Source organism: Magallana gigas, chromosome 10 (genome assembly GCF_963853765.1).
Source record: "Magallana gigas chromosome 10, xbMagGiga1.1, whole genome shotgun sequence".
NCBI lineage: Eukaryota > Metazoa > Mollusca > Bivalvia > Ostreida > Ostreidae > Magallana > Magallana gigas.
This window is the reverse complement of record NC_088862.1, coordinates 28,240,926-28,267,228: the sequence shown is the minus strand read 5'-3', so window position 1 is coordinate 28,267,228 and position 26,303 is coordinate 28,240,926. Positions and strand designations below refer to the sequence as shown.

Here is a 26,303-nt window from a genome sequence, read left to right as displayed (position 1 = left end):
TGGAAATCTTGCATTGATCTTACTAAAAAAAGACAATTAATAGAGAAATACATGCATAAGCCACCCCCACCCCCATGAAATACAATGCCAATGAAAGCATTTTTTTTAGCACAATAAACTGATTAAAAATATTGTAGAGCCATAGTTTATAAAAATTCTTATAAAAAGCTAAATTATGCGGTATTTAAACATCAATATGCAGACCATTTACGAAAAAAATACGGTTTACTAATATATCCCCCTGTAAAATCGATCACACTTGTTTTAACGTCGATCGAGGACTCGGGTCTACCACAGAACATCTGGAACATACATGTAGCTAATATCCGTATAATTTGACTTTTAAATTCGGGTAGATTGTCAGTGATGTTAACTTTTTAATTACTGAACTGAACGTACTACATTGTAGTTTGTAACGGTCAGATTAATATAAAATCATTTAAGATACGTAAGGGACAATTTCGTGAATTATCAATTCAACGAGGATGTAATAATAACTTCGTATGATATCTATTATGACTAAGAAGTAAAAATTTTTATTTCAAAATTCGTTTGGGTGATTATTAGTGAGATAGCTACGAAATTCGCATAAATTTAGTCTCCGCGAACATTATTGATTTGTTTCTAATGGGGTTCATTAATGATTTACAGGAACTAAGACCCTGGTACTCGTGACCTTTGACCTGGCTGACGCTCAGAACGGATCTTGCGTCGATCGGTTAGAAATCTACGACCCAGCAGACGAGGCCAACACAAAGCAGACTCTCTGTGGCACCAATGGTGTGAACATTTCTCCCCCCTCTCTCAATTTAGATAACGTACATGTATCTCTCTCTTTCTCTCTGCCTCTCTCACCTTACCCCTTTTTTTATTTTTTCTCCGTCTCTTTCTGCTCTCACTCTTTTTCTGTGCCCCTCACTAGCCTCTCTCTCTCTTTCTATCTCTCTCTCCCTCTTAATCCGTTCTCCTCATTTCCTTTTCTTTCTTTCTTATTTTCTTTCTTTCGTTCTTTCTTTCTTTCTTTGTATAATTCATACTTTGCTTTATTTTCATGATATTTTAAAATCATTATGCTTTCAGCTACAAATCAAGTATTTGAGTTTAGCGTTCCCATAGTAACGTTTTCCCTCGTCACGGATGCAGCCAGCTCCCATAATGGTACAGGCTTTGCGGCGCTAGTGACGTCATTCTCTGATGCTTCCAACGGTAGCTGCTCAGGATCAAAGTTTATCTGTGACACAGATAGGTATACATGTGTATCTTAAATGTATTCTGTCTCCGTTCTTAAAAATCTGGTAATATAGGAAACTTCATTATAAAAATAATACAATGGTTTTCAATCAAATCGGACCGTCCACCAGACCCCCCACCCTTATCGTGTCTAGTCACGGTCTGGAGTCCACGTAGCTCTTTCATACATATACATATACATATTGGACATGGCTTGCAACACCCCCCACCCTTTTTTTGCCAAGTAGATCGGAAGGCACTGTTAAATATCTCAAAAATATATGGCAGTAAAATGCCAGTAATTTCATCGAAAATATCTAAATATTGTTTTGTGTCAATTTTTTTTAATGAGGGAAAAAGTATTAACGGCAAAATTCTTAACTATTTCCTTTCATTAGTTTCAGAACTTTTGCAGGAAAAAATACGTGCAAATTTTGATGAATCGCCAAAAAGTAAAATTGTTTTGGATGTGGGAAATAGTACATATACAATGGAAATTTAGACAATAAGGGTTTTCTTACATGTACATCATATGTATGACCAGTTGAACAAATTAAATCGCTCTCATTTTATGTTTGAACTCCCAAGCTTAAGAACAATCCAGTATCTTTTTGTATGATTATATTTAAAACTATTTAAAACCAAATTTTATATCTGGGTTATTTTAAGTAAATATTCTCTTCTTTTCATTGTTAATAGATGCATCAGCGATTCTCTTAAATGCGATGGAGATAAAAATTGCGGGGACCAATCAGACGAGAGCTCTTGTAGTATCACATCATCAGCGCCATCTACGGAAAACACAACCGACCAATCAGCGTCTTCGACGACAGACACGCCCTCTGCTAGCTCCTCACCCGCTACAAGCAGCCAATCAGCAGCATCTAGCAGTCAGTCTCCGGCATCCACCAGCCAATCACCGATTAGTTTACCAGCATCAGCAGTAACGGTATTTACGTCATACAAAATACATGGAAACATTCTTTTTTGAACAGTTACATGTAAGGACAGATTTATTCTGTCAGTCACTTAGTCCATTTTGAGCATTGAAAAGTAAGAAAAAGCTGGTAACACTGTAAATATTTCTAAATGGGCGCGGTTGTTGAAATTGATTTTTCAACAAGTAAACGTAACTATTCATTTGAAAACAACCCTGGTATATCCACGGCCCCACAGAGACGCTCCAACAAATGCTTACAGATTACCTATATATACTATTAACACGATTTGTTTTATTCAGCCCTCATCATCGCTTGCCCTCGGGGACAAGGCCGTGTTTGTAATCATCATCCTGGCCTCAGCCACGATCGTCACCATTATCATCACCGCTATCATCTACACCGTGTGGTGCAAAAACAACAGTGTCCACCCTGACGTAGAGAGTATAGAGGTCAAGGAGGCACCGGTATCATCACGGGCCCACAGAGACGGCCCCACCACATCGAGGGCACCACCTCCACCGCCAGCAACTAAAGCGGCACCGAAACCAAAGGCCCCCGGGCCCAGGGAACCGGAAGCAAGCCCGGCCAAGAAGGGGCCGGCTAAAAAGGGGAAAATGTTGAAGAAAGATGCCTGGTAGACTCTGTGTACTGTATATTCATAGATTCCGTTGTTTTGTAGGATAATATGAGATGCGTGTTACTGAAATACTTTACGGGTACGCTTTATTTGCATGATTTGTTGTGGAATATGATTGTATATACATGTATATACCGGTATACCTAATCATGAACACATCTTCTCAGAATTACCGAAATGCAAAAAAATGCCGTTACTTGTCTGTAATAAATAGATGATACTCAAAAACTTTGAATCTGTTATCTTTTTTTCATGAAATTAAATATAAAATTTTTCGAAAACTTTGAATCTGTTATCTTTTTTTCATGAAATTAAATATAAAATTTTTCGAAATTCTCTTTTTTTTAGTTACTCAATATATTGTACGTCACTGTAGTTAAGGAACTTTTGCATACTTTTCTGCAAAACAACTTTTAAAATATAGGGTTTCATGAAAATGAGAAAAAAAAGAAAACAATTTTCATTCTGCAAGCAACAAAAATCACAAAGTTCCCACAAAAATAAATAACAGCTTTAATAGTAAGCAAAAATACTTTCACGTCACAAAATATGATGATAAAACTAAAAGAAACAAACATGATAAATGTGATGACGTCAGCAATGAATTAGTCCTTGACCCTTGGTTGCAAAGGTCATTGTCACGGCAACAGTTTCTCGTCACACAACCACGTGATCCGTGAAGCTCAGACGAGCAGTTTTGAAAGTCATCTTTGGGAAGACAGTCCCACGCACACCCTCTCACCGTGGACTCGTATACCATATTGTCCATCGTACTGTACATCGAATAGTATACTTTCTGAAATGTGAAAAAAAAAACTTGAACAAAATTTGAATTTTGATCGTGAATAAACAAACAAACAAACAAAACAAACACATAAAATCAAGACAACTTTTGAGAAACGACTTCAGATCCATAGGGAGACCAAAGTACATGTTTTCAGAGTATATGTTACCAGAGTATCGTCTATATATACTAATTTCCAATACAATTACTAAAAAAACACCAAAAACCTCCAAGATAATGATGAAAAGAATTCAGATCGTTAATCTACTCACAGTCAACAACTGTGTTTTATTTTTACTGGATTATGCAACGTCATAAAGAATAATGAGCATAAAAAGTCTAGTCGTATCTTTATGTTCCTAGATTTTCAATATCTTCAAATTATGAGTCTTAGCGAAAATATTTAATCTGTGATAAAACAACAAGATCCCTTTGATAGGGTTATAATACTGTTCACTATAATTCATTACCTGACAATACTGCCCAGTTAAGCACTGCTTTTTGACGGCTTTGTAGTTCTCGCTGGGATCCAATTGGCAGTCCTTAGAAATACAATGCCAGCACTTTATACCCACAGACATTCCTGAAATGATTTTAAAGAATTTATAAATACATACGTCTGTCTAATTCAAAGAAATGGGTAACTAAAGGCCTCATTTAGAGTGCTCAACAGTCATGACCATTTTTAGACTGTATCGATCTCCTTTTGAAGAAGAGCTCTATATAAGAGTATACGAACATCCCTATATTCAAAAGTTCAAACAAATGGATTTTTTCTTCATTGAATAATAGTTTATCGCTAAAGACATCATATCTTAATTAAAATGTTAGTCTGTTGACCATCAAGCCTCAGACAAAGAGCAGCTTATTGAACAAATGATACAATATGATATCGTATCGTAAATATTTGGGTTTTTTTCACATGTTGCGAATTTTGGCAAATTTTTGGCAAAAATGGGTCTATACTTTTGTAAGCCATTTTTTAATATAGTACTATACATCATAACTGACACGTTGCCTGTGTAATTCATTTTCTGCGATATAAAAACGACCGCAAATTAGATACATGTATATCAAAAATTAGATCATCACGAAAAACATGTATTTATTCTCGTTGAAAATATTGTTTTTGCCTATTCATTTGAATAACATTGATTTTTCATTGTTCAAAAATGATCGCCGACAAATTGATAAGACCTTTGCATAGATTTCCTCAAACTTTATTATTCCCCAATAGTTTATGAATGAAGATCCATACTCAGAAATTGCATTGTCACAACGATATAGATAAATTGAAAGAAAATAAATCCATTATCTTATGTAAATCTTATGTAAACTCGACATGAACCAATGTATTTTTGAAATGCAAAAGCCATAAGCAGACTTTGCAGTTTTAAATTGAAGTACCCGATATGTATATACGTAAACGGAAGACCTTAAGGATGAGGGAAACGAACGGCCATTTTGTATGCAGAGCAGACGTCTCAAAATGACACGTATGAAGTGAAGGTCTTTTGTAATAAGTGCAACAGACCAAAATGAACAGCTGATCCAAGTAATGAAATTTTCCTTCTGAAGGACACGATCGGGGGCAAAATCAATAGATAGAAAGAGCCGCCATCATCAGACTTATTAATAACCTAAGAAGGAAACTCGAGAGATGGTAACCGTCTGGACTGGTGTTAAGAAAAACGAACATGTCGGATTATCACGGAATCAAACATTGATCGTGGAATATTTAAGCTATCTTGTTGATGATACTTAAGATATTAATATATAATATTGACAGGTTATTATGTATGTAAGAGAGCGAGAGAGCGAGCGAGAGAGAGAGAGAGAGAGAGAGAGAGAGAGAGAGAGAGAGAGAGAGAGAGAGAATCAATTTGGATCACCCATGAATATTTACTGCAATTGATAAATAAGATTAACTCTGAAAATGATCTGGGTTTTTTTATATTTATCAATGGTTCAAACATCTTACGCGGAAATACGTTGATAATAATCGTCGCGATATAAACAATATCTAATTAATCTAGTCTATGATTTTATTATCAAGCTTTGCCATCAAGATTGGAAATGTCAAGCACCTACAATACAACGCACAATATAACAGATTTGAAAATAGTTCTGTGGTTCCGTAAGTATTCGTGAGCATCAGTTTTCGTGATTATATAGTTTTGAGGATACGCCAATTTGTAGAAAATGTCATATCAAAAATAATCTTCGTTATAACGTATCCTTCATCGAGGAATATAATTTGATACCATGAATCGAATCGACAATAAAATTAACGAAAATTAATTCTTAATTTAAAAAAAAAAACCCACATGAAGTGTGCTCGGTCTATCGTTGAAAGTTTGCCGTTTAAAAGCAAACCAATCTTTCAGAAGATTAACAGATCTGCGAAAGGAACGGAAATACAGATTGTTAACTAAAGCTATTGCATCATTTGAAGGATTAGACGTAACTTTCTTAAAGAAGTGACGGTAAATATAAAACATGTGTAACAGAGGCATGCTTGCGTTTTTTTTTGAAATAATTTTTAGCATATACATGTACAAGTATCTACCTTAAGGAAACTGGATGGTTACAAATTACCCATCAATTCTACCTTAAAATTAAGATACAATTTCTCTTAGTTATATTCCATTATATAGTAAAGAAAAAAAAACCCTAATATTCTAATAATTTCTTACATCTTTAAAAAAGCTCTTCTTCTTAAAGAGATTAATATGGTCTAACCATGACAGCGAGCAATCAGCCTTCTTAAAGCATAAGCTAATGATTTGTAAACAGGCTTCTTGAAGCTTATCTTGACCCGACTGCAAAGCGTATTGATTGCGACATCCCTAAGATGCATCGTCTGTAATAATTAACGTTGTAGGTCAGTCCGTCAAGTTAAGAGACGACCTTGGAGTCGTCGTGGAAAGACTTAGATCTTGTGTCAGGTGTTCGAACTCCACAGAGGGTCGTTTTTATCGGTTTGTCCAATTGATCGTAATGCAATCAAGTTCTCATATTGAGTTATAGAAAGCTAGATGTTTACGTCGACCGGCATTTTCCCTTACTACAGTGTAATATATATTACTTTTTGTCTTGTTTGGGGGTCAATGTTGTAGAACCCTAGACAAAGGTGAAAATATTAAAGCACTCGTGGGGGGTATTGAGTTTCGAGAAGTCGATCGATACGAGAATTGATTCTCAAAGTAAGACACTATAATTCTATAATATTTGTGCACTTTCGTTTAAAACGACAATTTATCTGATGCCGAGAATACTAAACGTATAGAAACAAATTCTACGTATCCAAGATAAAGATTTGTAAAGCAGGCTATATTATAGATTAAGGGGGAACGCACTTGCACTGATAAACTTTTAATTAAAAAGCGACCAGTATATGATCTTAATTACCAGAAATAAATCAGTTTTTTATCTTTCATTTTTCCTAAAAATCAATATGTCTGTCCTGAATTGTGACGTACATGTAGCATCAGAAATTCTACGACTATAATTACGAATCGTTTTGTAACCTCTCATCAATTTTTTTCACTAAATGTTATCTGAATTTTCCAAACCTTTCGTGTAATCATACCTGTATATCAATTTATTTTTTGTATTCATTAAATGGAATGGTTTCGTAAACTCTCATTAATTTTTTTCACTAAATATTATCTGAAATTTTCCAAATCTTCCATGTATTCATACCTGTATATCAATTTCTTTTTTGTATTCATCAAATGAAAAACCTAATATTTTATAATTGTGTCTCGAATAAAAGAAAGTAGCCAAAGAATAAAACCATCGCTTGTTCCTTGAGCTTGTTTCGGATTTGATAAGATTTCAAATATAGATACAACGGTATCAAAGAAAGGTTTTGAATTCATACAACAAAGAAAGCACATAGTTTTCTTTTTTTCGAGATTGAAATCGAAATAAATGGGTTTTAAATCTCTTTATATACAAGTACCTACCAAACGTCTGAATAAACAGAAATAATCCTATCAGTAACAGTCCATACCAGCTCCTCATTTTACAAACCAAACATTATACTGATTAACTGTCGGAATGTCTATATCCAAATATATCCAAAACGCAAACGTGCCTATTCACAAGATTCCGGACGGAAAGACCACGTTTCTTTGATTTTCCAAATCTTTTATGAATGCGATCCGCAAGAATTTGTACTTTTGTTCATGAACTTTGTCTCTTTTGAGAGATAAAAATCGAGACGGCCGGCGTTCATATACAGTGCAATTGGGGGGCAGTGAACAATTTGCTATATATATCAATGGTCTCATGGTCTCCTAAATAACTACATGTTCGTTAATCCTATCGGATAATCTCAACAATCCGTGACTTGCACACCTTAGTACTAATCCATTAATTAAAGTCCCCCTTGCTCACTGCCGATTTGCACGTCCCTTCAATGGCTTGGTATTGAAAATCCCCTCGTTAAAGGATTCTGTTAAACGGGTCGGAAAGGCTTTGCGCATCCAAGAAGCCTTGTTAGATCGATACTTATGCACCAATCTTTATAGCAGGCAAAGTTCTTGAGCTTCTTAAATTCAGGATTTGATTTGCTAACGTAACGTTACTTGGAAGGATTATTTTTTTTCAACTTGTTTTTACCAATAACGTATGCTCTGTGCACGTGGGTCTTATCCGAACAATTTGTGGTAATATATCATCGGTTTTTAAAGAAATTACAAAGAGTAATCATTTCATACCGTAATATACTTAAATTGTTAAAAGTAGATTATCGCGTATTCATATTGACAAAAATTCACTGTTCTGTCATGCTGTAAATTTTGAATTTACCGGGTGGCAGTAAATACAAAATTTACAACATGACAACTGTAAATTTTGTATTTACTGCCACCCGGGTAATTCAAAATTTACAACATGACAGTTCCAAAAAGGAACTGATAATGTATTTTGAAAATAGTATCCTCCACCTATAAAAATTATGATATATGTATATTAATAATTCATTCAATACACCCAAGTTCCACTCTCTATAGGTGGAAGAATTTTGTCCTAACGGTTCTAGGTAGTTTTTTTGTGCTTTTGTTTGTTGTTTTTTTTTCTTGCTTCTAACGTATGGAATCAGGGTAAAAAAAAATGATTTCAAAATCTTTTTTTTCGTATCGTAATTTGCCGAAAAAGTAATTTTTGTTAGATATATACGGATACGTCATAGTTTCAATCTTCCTGCATTATTTTAAATTTTTTTTTTAGTGAATTATAAATAAACATTACGACATATATTAGGACATTGCCTTTTCCATCCTGAGACTAGTTGTTTGATTACGGAAGTCATAAGATAAGAGCCAAATCTTTTATATTTTCAATTCAGCACTTTAACTGTTACCAACCGATTGCTATTTCAGTTAATTGATCAGACTGTCTTCCCACTCACGGTCAATTGATTTTTTTCTTCGCCATTTTTTATGAATAGACATGTGCGAATCTTGTTGGGGAGGAGGGGGGGGGGGGGGGTTCCAGCTCACGTGGAAAATTCTATTTTCTTATATTCGCATAGTAATATATCGAAAATATGCCTCGTATCCACCCATCCTCCCCAGAAAATCATATATACCCCAGACCCCCCCCCCCACCCCCCGGGAAAAATTTTCTGGATCCGCAGATAAATAGACCCGCGTAAAAAGTAGAAAGTAAATAATGTACATGTATATATAGTTATATCTTACTACCAAAAACCTCGTAAAACTAAGCCTGAAATCGAAACTTGCTTAACGATGATAGATGGTCTTGATTATTTAATAGAACTTTTGTTCCAAGACAAAGAAGATTCAGATGAATGAAGAGGAAGAAGATTAACGACCTAACACAATCCACTGATTTGTAAATTTGTCAATGTAAGATGTGATTTGTTAAGTAAATTGAATGGCAGTTTTCAGATACAGGAATTGTTTGCAATGCAGTCGATACTACACATTACTAGTTTATATACATGTATGTATATCGTTGTGAGTGATGTTGAAAGCCGAGTGGATAAATGAATGTATTGCTGATTTTCAAGCACGAACTACAACAAAAAGAAAACGTATCAAAATAGAATGTCAAGCTAGATTGCACATGTAGTTTAGAAATCACATCGTTATAGGAAAAGCTGATGGGTATTTTGGGAATATCACGGAATGTTATTTCATATAGAATGCTACACCGTTATTTATTGGGGCTCATAAACAAAAGAGTTCTCCATGCGTCACTCTTTTATTTCTCAATGAATTGTAAACACCCCTTTGGATCAATTGCATCATCGACATTTTCTTCTTCTTGAGAAGAAGTCGTAAGGTTTGGTATTCTTAATTACAGGAGAGAGAAATGACAGGTGCATTCAATTTGGGGGGTTTCGATTAAATATATGGCGAGTTTATGTTCATTTCCAACATGCAGCCCCTGTAATAACACATGGCGTAATCAATTTGCTTAATATCATTATCTAACAACAAGGTCATTAGTGCAGACAGACAGACAGACAGAAAGACAGATAGAGTGTTAGAGAAGAGAGAAAGATAGGTGGATTGATAGATGGATGGATAGATGGATGGATGAGTTGGCAGCTGCGTGGGAGGATAGATAGATAGATAGATAGATAGATAGATAGATAGATAGATAGATAGATAGATAGATAGATAGATAGATAGATAGATAGTATTGTAGCATTATTAAACGATTAACTTATTTTGAATAAAATCGCTCTGTAGATTGTGCAAATTCACACACGATGTATCCCATTTTTTACATCTCCCTTGTATTAATGAATCACGATTTGTCTCGAAACAACCAATTACAAAGACTTCAATTCCTGTCAACGATAACATAAAAAACCCAACATTCACGATTTTATTCTTTCCGTTAGAAACCTAGGATACTCATCAGTTTTTCAGCTTTGATTAATGAGGTCTTTCCTCGCACCTGCTTTGTGTATTGAGTTATCTAGAATCACGCACCAGAATTTTATATTCTCTCTGGAAAAGCTGGTGTTATTAAATAATTTTTTTAAGCTTTCAAAAAAAAATGAAAGAAAAAAAAATTAAAAACTGTTTATGATAAGAGTAAAAAAAAACCCCACAAATTGATAATACAAATCTCTTCTTTATCAAGTTCAAAAGTGCACGCATAATCCCTTTACTTGCGGCTTTAAACTAATTTACATGACTGTACTAAATAAAACATTTTATATATGTTTTATAATAGCGTTTAATATTAAGTTAAGCTTTCGACAAAAAATCTATATAAACTTATCTGAGAACTTTATTAAATATATATATTATAATCATTTCTATTTTGAGTAAAGCATAAATACTAAAAGATGTGTATACTAGGCATATCTAGATAGATTCAGTTGCAAGCTTTACTTTAGCTATCAAAAGTCTAACTGCTATCTGGGATTTTCATAGGCGTAAAAAATCTCCAAATCCCCAAAGATAAAATGATAAGCTAAGATAATGCTGACTGTTCTATAAAAAGAAGAGAAGAAAAACAAAATTGGAAACATGGTCAAGGGGCGGAGATATCTCTTGTCTTATCTAGATGAAAATATCATGCAGATTAGCAATTACTAGGCTTAACACACGCCAGTCGTCAGCTTCGGGAATTAATTTCCTCTGGTAGTTCAATTAGCCTCTTACTGCGAGCTGTATTTTTATACACGTTTGTCTCGCTACAGAAGTTTAAGGTCCCGCGCGCGACCCATAAATCTCGGACTACTAGAGATGCCCGGATTCCCTATACGGTTTTATGACGTCGATGTGTCTCAGAAATTATAAAAGCGCAGAGCAGCAATATTGCAATGCTACATAATGGCTTTTATTTTAAAGATTTTCGTATTTTTTGCCTTGAAATATAACCAGGCAACAATACTCCCCTTCCCATATCCGCGAAAAAATCCGATCACCTTTAATTCTACCCAAAGCAATATATATAATGAATTAATATAATCCACACAAAATATGCTAAAATTATTTCCCATCCCAAAAATTGAATTAAAAAAAACTATGTTTCGTTATTGGCATTTTGGTCACACAATCTGTGGCAAAACATCAACACATGCGCGGATCCCAAAAAAATTTCCGAGGGGGGGGGGGGGGGGTTAAGGTGGACGGTCATTTGAGTTTGTCAAGGGGGGTTGGGGTTCCGAGGCATATTTTTGGTAATTTTATAGTGTAATTTAAAGAAATTCGAATTTTGCAGGGGGGGGGGGGGGGTGGTCCATCTGGACCCCCCCCCCCCCTTTCCTCTCTAGATCGGCACATGCAACATATTGTTTGTCTTGATTAATAACAGATTTTAAACTATTGACTATTAGACAATGGAAACACGAGGGAGGGGAATAAATATAAGTGCCATTAAAAACACGCTGTTTACTGTACTAAAGACATCAAGATAAACCATTTGCTCATAGTTGATCTTTTGCTTTCATGATTAGCAGTACTGGCAAGGAGAAATGACAACCCTCTTTAGTTCTAGAATGCTTTTTCCTAGGTAAGACCTTCATATTGTAGCGATTTTCTAATTTCAGATTTTTCCTCTTATCACTCGTAAACCCAGGATTATCTTGAAGGAAGCACAAAAATAGCGAAGGTTTCGAACCAAAAATTTCCAGCTTCAGCATCTAATTACTGTAGATAACTAAAAGGTCATTAGGACGTAAGCTTCTATTGGGTTTTTATTTTTTTTTTCAGATCCTTATGATGCGGATTTTCATGAGCGGATCAAAGGATCCGGTTTTAATTAGATTTTAATATTTTAATGCCTTTTTTAAATCCGAAATTGAAAAAGTCGTATTTTTTCATGTTCGTTATGAAGCTCAATTATGCCTCGTCGCGGATAATGCTGACGGAAGACAGTAAATCGCCGTACAACAAAAGTTAAAACCCATTCGTTTCTATTTGCAATTTCATTTTTGTCTTTTTTTTTCATTCGGCGAATACGCTCACTGGTAGAGACCATTCTAAACGACGGAAAGTTTTTATTCTCGCTTTCCAAACTCTCGCTCTCGAGACTTCCGTATACGCTCCAAACAGGCTTACACATGTATAAGTAGCGGGGTAGACTTCAGCAATGGATTAAACTCATTATATACTTATTAAGTTTGCTCTTTGTCTGCGTTTACCTCGTCCAGTGAAACCCCAGTCGCGTTTTTTAGGTGATGATAAGGCCGTACAAAGTTAATTCTGCGATTCTACGTTTAACGTCACTCCAAAATACCAAACCTACAGGTATGCGGGAGGGCCATAAAATCGAAACAATCAATTTCTTCAAATAAATTATTTTTATTCACTAACATCAGAAAAATGCACTGAGCATTCAAGCTACATGTAGGCTACCTCTTTAATGATGATCTTTTCTTATATTCCCATTGAGTATCTGATATAAGTTCATAATGGGTTCTACAAATTTCCAATTTCTACAGATTGCAGCATTTTAGTAAAATCAATCTACAAAAACTTAGATTAAAACTGGTTTTTTTTTTTTTAGAAATATTATTTCTCCTAAACCTACGCGCGTGGATTACGATAAAAATAGAATTAACTTTCGAAGCCTTACTTAGGACATGACATCTGCTTGTTATATTGAAGTTCCTGCTCTAAATGTTAATGCTAATTGCAATCTTAGAGTTTATCAATTTCTGCATGAATATGGTATGCATGAGGCAATAAGCTCAGATAGACGAGCTCGCTCTCATTCTAAATTCTCACTACTTTTTTGTAAGAAGCTAACTGGGTAATGGAGGGGAAATGAGAATGAGATCAAATGCGAGTATTATTGCCCCGCGAACCCAGTAATCTCTCATCATTATGATTACCAATATTCATGATGAGGAGTAATTATTTAAGTTTATTTTCAACTATCTCAAAGAGCTTTTAAATTCTTTACTTTTCCCAATTATGATGAAATTGCCGATCGGAATAGTTCAATCAAAAGAGAAAAAGACCTTGTCTGAAATATTTCGGGCACGCGCTCTTAAAGTTCCCACACAAAAAGTTGCTCATCCATGTCAACATGATCTAGATCGTACCTCAAATAAACATTATTAGGGGCATTCCGCGACCCTCAAACAAAAGATATTAAAAGCCACATCACCGTCCATTCACTATCTCATTCAGGGGCTCTTAAATATAAACGACCTGTCCCGGGGTTTTTATTCTATATCCCTTAAACCCTTAACGGTTTTTCTATAGACAGAGAGATTTATTTATAAATCACAGCTATCAACTACTCTGAATGCACGTCAACGTTAATTTCTATAATATTGACGGCTTAAATAAATATGACTGCAATATGAAAAGAGCGTAATTAACTCCCTGACAGCGCTGCTGAAGAATGGGAAAGCTACTCGTGTGATTGATGGCAAATATAAGATCCAGACTATCTGCTTAAAATAATGAGTTTTTCTTTAAAAGAAAATAATCTGACTTTTCAAATAAAAGAGTACGAAAAATCCCTTGCGTTTAATTTGTGTTGATTGGTTCCTGGTATGTGATAAATACAGCAATTATACAAAGTTTATGGAAAGTCAAAATCTATTCCACATACATGCATGTATCTGCATGTATATATCTATATGAATGAATGTTTATTTCGCTCAAACCTGAATAACAACCCCCCCCCCCCCCCAAAAAAAAAAAAAAACCCACAAAAATATTTACAAATGTACAAATACAAAGTATATCTATCTATACATACAAATGTATGTATGAAATAATGTATACTCTCTGACGGAAACGAATTTTGGATCTATTTTGAATGTAATTTAAATTGCGAACAGATATATGTAAGAATTATTTATCTGTTTAGAGAATCTCATTCCATGTACTAACATGGGCATGACTATATATAAATAATCTAAAGAAACACTGCGTAAAAATTATTGGAATGCATGTACATGTACAATGTATACTATAACGTGGATTTTCAAAGATATACAGTATCACAGAATTATCGTCTTCCTAAATTTTCCCCGAGAATCAATAAAGAAACAATTTCATGATATGATTTGATGAAAATAGATATCAATTTATTGTTTTTATGGATAAATTATTTTGTAAACCCATATCCAACGCTACGTGTATTGTACAGTGTATCTCAATGTAAAAAGAAGATTGAAAAAAAAAATGAAATAAATTAGATATTGTTTATATTGTTTACAAAAAACCCACCTGTCACGAAAAGTTGCGAAGCAATCTCAATGAAATCCTAGTTTTTATTTATTCAGAAATACAACTTTGAACAAGATATTTATTGTTAATGGCAAAATTATCGTTCAATTTCTTATATATTGTAATCGCACCTCTACGCAAGAAATTTTAAATATCGAAAAAAAACCGCTCCAAAATAAACATGAATATATTTACATACCTGAAATACACAGTAAAGTGCCGAGTACAAAGAACGGATGCCATTTAATAAACATCATTTTGTGTCATCACTAACATTTTCTTATTCCGCCGTCTTAAGGAAAGCCGAAGATCTTGAACCTAATTGGAGAGCTCGTCCGAAAGAATCTATGTACTTCTAGACTTGAAAAATTTGTGTTCGCGCACCGCTTAAATAAACAATCACATCGGCAGCATTTGTTGACTTTGCAGAAAAAATAAACGACTTATCGCTGTTGATCTGCAATAAGTCAATGGAACACTAATGGAACATCTGTAACGATCTGCCTTCCCCGTCCGATTTTCTTCAAATCACGCCGAGAGATTGGTAATACGCGAATGTCAATACACCGATAATTCTTTCTTAGATAATTAAAACGTTTCGACCATACTTTGTGGCTTCTCTGTTTATATATACATAGTTCACAGCCCAATATCACAGAGTTAATGTCTCTCTAAGTTTAAGACCACCAATTTTCTCCCTTCGTTCTCTCCCGCTCTTTCTCTAAACTGCTCTCAATACTGCAAGGGATCATGGTATTTTAGTAAACAAAAAAACGGATATATAGAACTTTTTTTCTCGTCTTCACAAACAATTGCATAATTGAACCGATCGCTGTAAAAGTCGGTTGCAAAGAGAGTTTTTAAAAGTAAGAATCTATTTATTCCTGTTTGTTCTTCCTCTCTTTTAACCGCTTTCGTGGCGTTTCTTTCCTAACATTGAACAAGATATTTTCGATTTTCGATAAACCTGGGCACGAGATGTTATATAAAAAAAAAGAGACACTTGTTCGACCGAGGTAAGGTTTGGCCTTGTTATTTTAAATCTTCAGTTAAAAAAGAAATCTAGGGAATTTCACTATCATGAATGGTAGCCTTTCAAAAAACTTTAAATAGATACCTCAATAGATCCCATGAAACGAGACCTTGGGGTTTAACCTTCTCAGTGTTAACTTAACCTAATATACCAAAGACTATATATTAAACAATAAAAAAAACAAAACAGTCAAGATTTTCAATCAGGATAACATCTGAAATAATATGACATGCAGTGATAAGATTAAACTTCTACCCTGTGTTTGTATGTAAAGTAATAGTTTTTGTAACCGACTAAATGCATATCACTCCTGTAAATTAAGAAATCCATTTCACGTTCTTTAAATGAAGACTAAGTTAATAAGTGTTCCTTATATAATAATTGAATTTTTTCTGGTCACTTTATATATCTTTGCTAGCCAAGAATCTTATTCGATTCGTAATTCTCCTCTTTTAATAACGTTAAAACGAGAAAACAAACTGGACCATTGGCTAGCAACGATAAAAATGCGCGGATCTATTGGGGTCAGAGGTGGGTGGGGGAAAACTTATTTAGCCCACGTATGCTAGTGGTAAAATCAACAAAGATAGGCCTTGGACCCCCTCCCCCCTCCGGCATCCGCCAAACAAAAATATCCCTCGAACCCTCACCTACCAAAGTAAAAAAAAAAAACAACTCCAGAACCGCGCCTGATAATTGAACTAAAAAAAAATTTCAACTTCAAAAGATTATCTCAAAGCCTTTAAGCACAGTACGTGTCTGTTTAAATGGAACGTCCGATTATGAATAAACACGCGAATTTGTATAGGAGGCTTTCACTGAAAAAATAAATAAATATTGGTTTGAATTGCTCATCGATAAAAAGACCAGCACCCCCTCCCCCCCCCCCCCCAAAAAAAAATACAATCCCCTCCACAAAAAGCGTGAATGTGGTTATACAGGCTATATATATATGCAAAACTTTTGAATCGAACAGCCTTATCTCGTCCCAATAGCAATTTATTTGTAGTGTGATTTCAAAACAAAATGTTATCACCAGTGTTAATTATTTTCTCTCATTTACATTCTGGTGAGGAAGAAATGGATCAGTAAATTCTTGAGATAAAACAAGGAAAGATAACCAACCCTAAGATAAATAAAAGCTTATCTTTTTACCAGAAACACATTGCATGTACATATATCTGATTGAAATACTTTGAAAGACTGAAAGAACATAGCACGAATTAAGGGGTTCAAGTAAATCCAAGATGATCGCGAGTGCAGTCTCTTCACTATTTACCTAACAATTCTTAACATGGCAAAAAAAAAAAATTATCTAATTTTTTTTTCTTTCTTGAAAATTTAATTATTGGAAACAAAAAGTACATTAACTTCAGTTCATCAGATACCGATACCTGCGGAGTAACGTGCAGGTAAAAAATATACTTAGTGATAGAAATTTGTCTGGAAAGAATATAAAGGTCTTTGTTTTCAATGTTTCTTATCACCCGACAGGTAAAACAAATATCCCATAGAAAAATGATAATTGCAAGAAAAGAGAGAAAATTTTTTCCCTACAAAAAATATTGAACTTCCTACCGGAAATTTTTTAATTCTTAAATTTCGAAAGGATAATTATAAACTAAATTGGTAATTACAATATAAACTAACAGTAATCATAAAATCATATGATGTTCGTATTACGATTTTTAAAAGTTTTCTTATCAATTGCGTGGTCACTTAAAATGATAATTCAATTATTATTTCTTCCTGCAAAATACCGAAGTAGCAATGAAAACTAAAAAAAAAAATTAATAAACATGCTATTATAGCGTTGTATCCAAGAGTTCAAATGTTATTCTTGTGTGGTAAATGCAATACTCTTGCTGTAACTGTTTAAGTGAGCACAACTCGTAATACCACAGAATGAAGCATGGCAGAGTCTGCTTTAAACAGGTGCCCGACTTTGAAATCTTGTTTCGTTTGACATCTTTACGATCGCATTGAAAACGAAAATGTGAAGTGCGTATTCGCCTTTGCATTTTGAGTACCTAATTTCATTTGGTTTTACATGAAAATCGTCGTAAAATTCTCATATATCTAGCGACAGACTTTAACTGTTCTGAAGTTTATGGTGTTGCTTATTCCAGAAGGGATTTTATGAGCAAAACAAAAATCTTCAAGAAATTCTTGTCCTACTCGAAGACAAGACGGAGAAACAATCAAATCTCTGATGTTTTCTTAAAATAACATGTATGTGTAATAAACAACACCAATCACTCAACATTACAAGCAATACCTATATTAAAAGAAAAATGTTTGTTATTTGCACAGTTTTATACACTATCTCATTATTAATTTGAATTGGCATCCTAAACTTAAAATGCAAAAGTTCAATCGGGAGGGGAAATAACCTATAAAAAATATATTTTATAGAAATTTTCATGCATGCCAAAAGATATAAATAGAACTTAACAACTATTAATACTCACAATATAATTCTCATCATTAAATAATGTATCATAGATTTTTAATATGGTTTCATTTACACATTATCACTAACTCACATTCAACTATTTTGATATTCCAAAATTCAAAAAGAAGAAAAGATTAATTTCAGGCCGAAAACAGTCCACCTAGAACAGAATCCCATAAAAATCAGTCCTCTATATGAAATTCCATTGTACGTGAACAGTCTCACTGGCATTAAATTGTCTGTCTATCACTTACTTTAGATATTTAAAAAAATACAATCAACGTCCATGCAAAGAAATAAGCATAAGATGTAAACCAAAGTATACAAAAGTATATACACTTCGCCTAAGTACCGGAAACAACATTAAAAAAATAACTAAATGACGATTCTCTTTGTAATAGATTTTTGTCTGGATTGCAGACAGGTCCTGCCATATTGGATGAAACTGTCGTCTCTTTTGATGCTATCGTGATAAAGTCATATACAATGTATGGAGAACTTCGCTTTTAAGGAGACGGGGTGGTCAACGAATTCACCATTAGATCTGCCTTGAAGGGTCATGGTCACGATTTTGGTCAAATTTTATTTTTCTGTTTTTATTATCTACAATGTTTTATGAAAGTATTCCTAATGATTAAATGAATCTTGAGAGTCAGTCGTAGAGATATGAGCAAGATACAGGGCTCACAACTCTTTGTCATGTAAACAAGGCTCATGCCCTGTTTTTGTTTACATAGGTTCAACTTACCAGTAAAACAATCTGTTTCAAACTGATCTGTATATCTTCTTATCCATTTTAAGCATAAATAAACATTTCCTAACGTTTAACACATTATTTTTGGTATAAAACTGGAATTTTCACTTCAACATTCAAAATGTAAACAAACGCTTTGTTTACATAGCGAAGAAATGTAAGCTCTGTAACTCGCTTATGATTCATCAAATGACACTCAAATTTTGGTCAACCAATACAAATGACTTACTAAAGCATTGTAAACATTAAAAACGGAAAAATAATTTTTGACCAAAATCGTGACCATGCCCCTTTAAGCTTTGTCCTATGATATTTTTGGCCATATATTATTATTAAGTAAAAGAAAAAATCCAAGTATTTCAGATATAACATTTCCGAATTTTACTATATATCTATACAGAACTCTTCATTTTTAGAAAATTAATACAGTCTAAAAATGGCCACGACCACTGAGCCTTTTCATTTTGTAAGGCTTTAAAAATAATTATGAGTGATATACATTTAAATTGAATATCAATTTATTTACAGGAACAGTGAAATATATATTGGATAAGAACTCAGATCTGCTTATATGCTTCTCTCATGTAAATTCGAATAACTCACACATACACCACACTTAAATAAATATCTGATAACTTGACAGTCTCCTATTAAAATATGAGTATTTGCAATATTGTCGTACTAAAATTATACTGAATATGATACTAAGCATTAGTCTTGTACCTTTGTACTTTTAACAAACCTATTGACTATCATATTGATACTATTTTCGTAAACTATAACCATTTGGCATTTGGTTGGTAAATCATTAAAATGGACTTTGTGAATCATTAAAAGAGATTGTGGCCAAGCTTTACTGTCATGTAGATGCAGTTGAGGCACTATGATATGTAATCTTAGATTTTAATTTTTCTGCGATTTCGCACTATATTAACTTTATTTGGATACGTGTTCTGTATACTTTTGTGCTAACCCCTCCCCCCAATTGGCCCGAAACCCCCCAACCCCCCAAATAAACACCCCTCCCCCAAAAAACTAGAAGCGTTTATATATATTATTAATCTTTTCAGAAGAAATATTTTGGTGATATCAAAGATAACAGATAATAATAAAAAAAAAAACAAGACCAAAAAAAAAAAAAAACAAGACAAAAAAACCCCCCAAAAAACAAACTGGACACATATGTAAAAACTACTCCAATATTCCATAATTTTGATTCAATTTACTGTTACTAAAAGTGTGATATATGAAAATTCTAACTTAATCTTTAAATATGCCGACTTGAATGGTGATCTTTGAATCAGCTAATCCAAAGGTTGAACGAGATCCGGTCATAGAGAAATCTCCAATATTCTACATGATGCAGTTTTCTGTTTCATACTTTTAATTGGTTTCATCTGATGTGGTCCATAAAATAAGGCTATCCCAGCGGATGAAACGGAAGCTTTTCATTATCAGGGACCCCATAAATCTGGTTGTCCACTGAAGTGGAAGAAGAAAAAGGAGAATCTTTAAGATATGTTATTTAATTTGTCAAGGGATTTTTAGTGAGAGAGAAGAGAGAGAGTGTGCATGCTTTCAAAGTTGCAGTGTTTTTTTTCCCAATTTGATCCTGGATATCATTTGATTTGCCAAGGGATTTTGACTGAAAGAGAGATGCAAGCGCGAGTGTGCTTTTAAACTTTTAAATTGTTTTAAATTTTAAAATCGATAGTTTTCAAAAAGTATCCCCAAGGTGTTTATTTGATTTACAATATGGGCTTCTGTCGCCATGTTGCTAAAGGAACAAAATATCAACCGTAATCAAAGAAGAAAAAAAACATCAGCTAATCCAAAACATGCGGATGAAAAATTCTATATGGGCGAAGCAATCATTGAATCTATAATGAAATCGCGAGATAACATCGGGCGTAAATACGACTCTTTTGCCTTTTTCTGGCAAATGTAATTTCCCCGTCTTACACTGCGCGGACTTCAAATTAACGAATCAGTAATTCTGTTTTGATAAAGACGACGAGATCGGCGACCGCAGGGCCAACAACTTAGTATTGGATTTGGGTTTGTTTTACTAGAAGACAAATGCATATACAACAAATATGCCACAGGAAAGTAACATATTAATTGATTTGCGTGTAAATTTATGGATGAAGATAGAAAATTCCATCGACGTTAACTTACAAGCAAATTCATTGGTAACATTGCGCTTTAAAAACTCATTCCAAATGGATTAAGAAAGCCAGCTAGCTGTAAAATGTTTATCAATACTTGTCATACTAAAACTTCGTTTGATATAGTCTTGGGTATTTTACTAACGGTTGTCTGAAAATAAGGGTGCGTATCGTTGTTTTTCAAAATGAATTCAACAGACCCCCACCCCACTTCCCAAACTATCTTGCATAGACTGTCAAAAGAAAAAAATAACTTTACCAACCCTAAAATTTTCAGTCCATTCGCTCCTGTCTTTAATTACATTTTCCCAGCTTAAATATATAATGCCAGCTCCCCCCAAATAAAAATTTTAAGTGGTCAGTTTTAATCTAATAGGTATTGTTTTTGAAAGAAGATGTTAATAGTGGAATCATCTAACCTCAAAAATGAAAACCAAAAATAAAATAAATTTTAAGATGTATATTATATTGTTGTATATCACTAGTAGAAAACCAATCCGTCAATGCAGCTCACAAAAAATGATTATCTATTTTCTTTACAAGATTATATACAAGAAGTCGTAAAAAGTCCTAGAAGAAAAAAAGTCACTGTCCTGATCAGAAATCAATCCAGTTTGTTCACGGCCCTACCACAGTCAGGGAAAGACGCAAATATGTGTAACACCAGTTTATCTCGAATTAAGAAGTGACCTTGGCGATTTAGAACATCCTTACCTTATTTGCACTAGCCTGTTTAATTGGCCAAAACCAATCTTAAGACTTGCTAATGACCACCATTAAAAAGATAAATCTCTTTTGAACGACGTTTTCATAGATCAAGGTGTTGCTTTTCATCAGAACACATCAATATGATGCGATTGTGATCGATAAAAACTATAAAAAGGATAGACAGGACGAAAAATAACTCAGAGTTAGGTCGAATTTTTTGATGATTGAAGATAGGTACTACGATCTGGTAATTGCATTTTGATCTGTATTGTGATAATGCAGCAGATTATCATGGTATAAAAATAAGTTTTATAATAAAATGTTAAAAATTGTTTAAGAAATCTGTTACCAACACGGTGTTTTCAGTTTTTTGCCTGAAACTGGTCCAGAAGGCAAGGGTTCGGGAATGTAAAAGAACGTGGTTTATGAATTAGTCATCAGATCTACCTTGGATTTATAGATACCAATTTTTAAATTTGTTAATAAACTATTATCCAGTTTTCAAAATATTTCAAATGTTTCAGCTTAAATAAGAATATTTTCCTATAACTTTAAAAAGAGCTCTTCGTATTAAGGAAAACTATACACCCCAAAAATGGCCATTGATCCTTTAAATACCAAGTTCAAGTGAAAAAAAATGAAGCCTTCCAATCAACAAGCTCGTCATAAACATAAATGAACCTCCCTATATATAGAATATAGACATTCTATGAAACTTTCTGCAGTTTATTGATTAAAGACTGCAAACAAATTATCTTGAGCAGATGCATTTTGAGAGTGCAACTAACAAATAAAAGAACTTTCCAGAGTTTGTAGAGTCTCTAAAGAAAACAATGATGACGAAAAATTAACAGTGTTTGAATTTGTCCCTAAAGATTAAAAAAAAATCAACAGAGGCACACTTGTCATTTACAGATGATACAAGAAAAGTTCAAGCTTGATAAGAAATTCATCATTCTAGAGAAAAAATATCGCATACGAAACTTTATCAAGCTTATTCATCTAAGATTAATATTCCATTGAGTAAAATACACTAAATCGTCCGAATTTTGATTGCAATGCAGTTGCTCTACTGCAAGAAAAATTCTTTATAATGCTTATATAATTAAATGGAATCAGCCAGGTGTTTTACGGCCATTATAAAAAAACCCAAACAGTTAAATGATTGCACAATAAATTTCACATATCACTCCCTAGCATTATGTTTGAGAATTGTCTATATAAAGTCAAATATTATTCAACAGGGTTGCTTTCGTCATAAACAAATGTTACAAAGAATGTTCAACATAATCAGAAATTCATTATCCAAGAGAAAAAAAAATAAAATACAAACTATCAAGATTTTTCATCTGAGATTCATGATCCTTCGACTGAAGTACATTTCGTCGTTAAACTTTTGTTTTCAAAGCCGTTGCTCTACTTCAGGAGAGGTTTTTATATTGCTTTAATGATCAAATGTAATCAGCCAGGTCTTTTAGAGTCACTGTTTAAGGACACCAGATGGTAAACAAACTAACGATCAAATCTGCCTTTAACTTTGATGTATGACATTTTTGACCATATAGTTACATGTAGTAAAAACCCCCCAAATATTTTAACTTTAAAATTTAATCATTTTTCTATAACTTTATATTTATACAGAGCTCTTCTTCCTAAGGAGATTGAATTAGTATAGAATGACCATGACCATTGAGTCCTCTTAAAAAGAAACCCTGTAATTACATATCTGCACAATAGATACATATGTTACGTATGTTGTGTTATCATTATAAATTACGACATACAAGTAAACGATTTCGATTTTAACCCTTTTGGAATAAGGAAGTCTTTTGTTTTTTCTTAGATGAATAGATTAGTAGGCGGTAAAAAAATAAAAGAAAAAAAGTTCCTTTGGAATTTTACCGACAGTGATCGGAGTAACATTGTAAATATCTGAATGAATCCTACGAGCCGATCTATTTTTGTAATTCTCTACGAAAATAGAAAACAAATTCGATATCTGTGTACATTGTCCAAATCAACCAAGCAGGCTTTCGTAATTCAGAAGCATAACTATTATACTTCAAATAATAGAACCATACATATAAAAGATATTACAGAATTCACAAACTGAGCTCGAGATTTCTGTATTTCAGAGGCATTCAAAGACTATTGGTATTCATTGGCAAATAATGACGAAAATAGAAAACAAATTCGATATCTGTGTACATTGTCCAAATCAACCAAGCAGGCTTTCGTAATTCAGAAGCATAACTATTATACTTCAAATAATAGAACCATACATATAAAAGATATTACAGAATTCACAAACTGAGATTTCTGTATTTCAGAGGCATTCAAAGACTATTGGTATTCATTGGCAAATAATGACAATTGATTTCGATTGCCTTTTAATTTCTAATAATATCTAAAGCCCTATAGTGGACCATGGTATCTTTGTCATAGAATCATCAGATTAGAACTGTACCTTTTATACATATTAATCAATTACTTGCATGTCAAGCAGAAGTCGGGAACACGAGAAGCTTTAAGTCTATGATCATTTGAATCCATCGATTACCCTTTCATCTTCCTTTGATAGAATTATGACAAGAAAGACGTGTAACCATGAAATTCATAAGTTTTGAGTTTTCGACGGATTGAAGAGGATTGGATGAGGTTTAAAGGCTGATACCGATTTCAATTAAGTTTTACTTGACATAACGTTCCAATTAAACTAAAACGATCAAGCTGGAAAATTCCACAAGGTTAAACAAGCGGTACACCGACTACCTTAATCATTTGACCAACAATGCCAAACATCACTGTATACTATATATGGCCTTACATGAGATGTCTAAGTGCAAAGATAGTCATGCATGACACATACATCCTATAAGTTACATGTAAAGAACAGACAAGTATTGCGAAGTAGGATTTTTTCCCACGTAATTTATCCTCAAAAGGTAAACCTTTATCTAAGTCCTTCTTACCTACAAGTTGTGTAAAGATGTAGATCCGTAATAACTCCTGCTTGTGAGGAATCACCATTTTTATCACTAATCCATCAACTATACTGCTGCATCTCCTAGATTCCTAGAACTTTTTCACCAACAGATTTCCTTTCCCCAATACAAGCATATTTTACAATGCTAAGCAGTAATACTGCATTGTAACCTTCGCTAACAATTTCGCTTGAAGATTTGTATGTAGGATTTGATATACACGTTGATTTAGTTTTACAAAAGATCGAAAAAATTACAACTGTTAACAAATGTTCAATTTTCTTCTTTTAGTAACAGACACAACATCTATATCTTTATCTTATCGGATTTCTATGAAATTACAGATTGATTTACTCTGCTCCCAAGGATCGACTCGGAAACCATAGAATTCAATAGAATTTCACCAAACGTGAAAGCTTGATGGTCAATACATAAAAAGAGACCAGGCATTTATTTTGTTCTTAATCAATATGATTTAATTTGTAGAAGTACAGAGCTGATTCATGATTCTCTATTGAACTTCTTCATAAATGAAATGAGACAGTCAGCAAAATTATTATGTATGTATCAATCGATAAAATTAATTTGGGCTTAAATCGCTAACAAACAGTAAAAAACACGAAAAGTCATTTGGAACCCAATTTTATAAGTGTAGGACATACAATTTTAGTGATTTGATGATTCTTCACAAAACGCTTTTTTACGTTAATGAGTGGAGTGGAGGTGGTCGCAATTTACAAAAACGTTTGATGCGGAGTGAATTATGACCGATATTCAAGTTAAGGAAAATTAAACCGGTAGGTATTATTAAAGATACGTCACAATCGCTATCATTTCTGTTCAAATATATTTGGATGTTTTGGTACACTTTACGTCCAAAGTATTTGAACGATACGTTTGAGTGTCGTTAGGATACGGCCTATCACATTCATGATTTAATTGGTAAATAAGATATAAATTGTAAAATTTTCTATTACGATTTCTTATTTCGTCTTCGTTTTCGTATATACATACTTCTAACACAATAATGCAAATTTTTAAGTTTATTAGGTACTGTAGAAGCAGAACTATTCGTTGAGGATTTAAGTTCGTTATTTTCGTTGGCAATATAAATCAACGAAATTAAATCCATGACGAATTTTTAACCCTGGTATTAATGAATACAAAAAGATTACGATATACGAAATTAAATGCCAACGAAATCTTGTTTGGTTTAAAAACAACGAAATTTTGACCCAACGAAAATATATGTTTCTACAGTAATACTTTTAAAATTAGTCTACGTAAGTAGTAAAGTCAATGTCAATTTCAGTAAATTAAATAAATAAGTAAATCTATTAATAAGTTAGAATACTCCCTTTATGAAATATATATGATGGTTATGAAAATTGTTGATTAAATTCTCATTAACTCAATTTTT

The 26,303-nt window shown here is 33.4% G+C and overlaps 2 protein-coding genes across 2 annotated transcripts in view; one reads left to right on the top strand and one right to left on the bottom strand.

Moving 5' to 3' along the window:
* Nucleotides 1-2,996, top strand: part of LOC105348916 (autotransporter adhesin BpaC) — a 6,922-nt gene extending 3,926 nt beyond the window's left edge. Inside the window, exons 2-5 of the mRNA XM_011458522.4 lie at nucleotides 652-780; nucleotides 1,081-1,246; nucleotides 1,930-2,179; nucleotides 2,471-2,996. Coding sequence (XP_011456824.4) covers nucleotides 652-780; nucleotides 1,081-1,246; nucleotides 1,930-2,179; nucleotides 2,471-2,809 — 884 coding nt within the window. The 3' untranslated portion in view covers nucleotides 2,810-2,996. The remainder of the gene's footprint in view (nucleotides 1-651; nucleotides 781-1,080; nucleotides 1,247-1,929; nucleotides 2,180-2,470) is intronic.
* Nucleotides 2,997-3,305: 309 nt separating this feature from the next.
* Nucleotides 3,306-15,640, bottom strand: LOC105348918 (uncharacterized). The gene is made up of 3 exons (XM_011458523.4): nucleotides 14,981-15,640; nucleotides 4,063-4,175; nucleotides 3,306-3,604 (listed from the first exon to the last, which is right to left on the bottom strand). Exons 1-3 carry the CDS (start codon nucleotides 15,036-15,038, stop codon nucleotides 3,344-3,346), a joined length of 432 nt encoding a protein of 143 aa, XP_011456825.2. The 5' UTR covers nucleotides 15,039-15,640; the 3' UTR covers nucleotides 3,306-3,343.
* Between the last annotated feature and the right edge of the window lie 10,663 nt (nucleotides 15,641-26,303).

Excerpts from the sequence above, each read along its gene's own strand:
- LOC105348918 (XM_011458523.4), bottom strand. The coding sequence starts at position 15,038 with ATGATGTTTATTAAATGGCATCCGTTCTTTGTACTCGGCACTTTACTG. Across the intron at positions 4,176-14,980 it reads CACTTTACTGTGTATTTCAG|GAATGTCTGTGGGTATAAAG; the intron begins GTATGTAAATAT and ends AAATCATTTCAG. Across the intron at positions 3,605-4,062 it reads TAACTGGGCAGTATTGTCAG|AAAGTATACTATTCGATGTA; the intron begins GTAATGAATTAT and ends TTCACATTTCAG.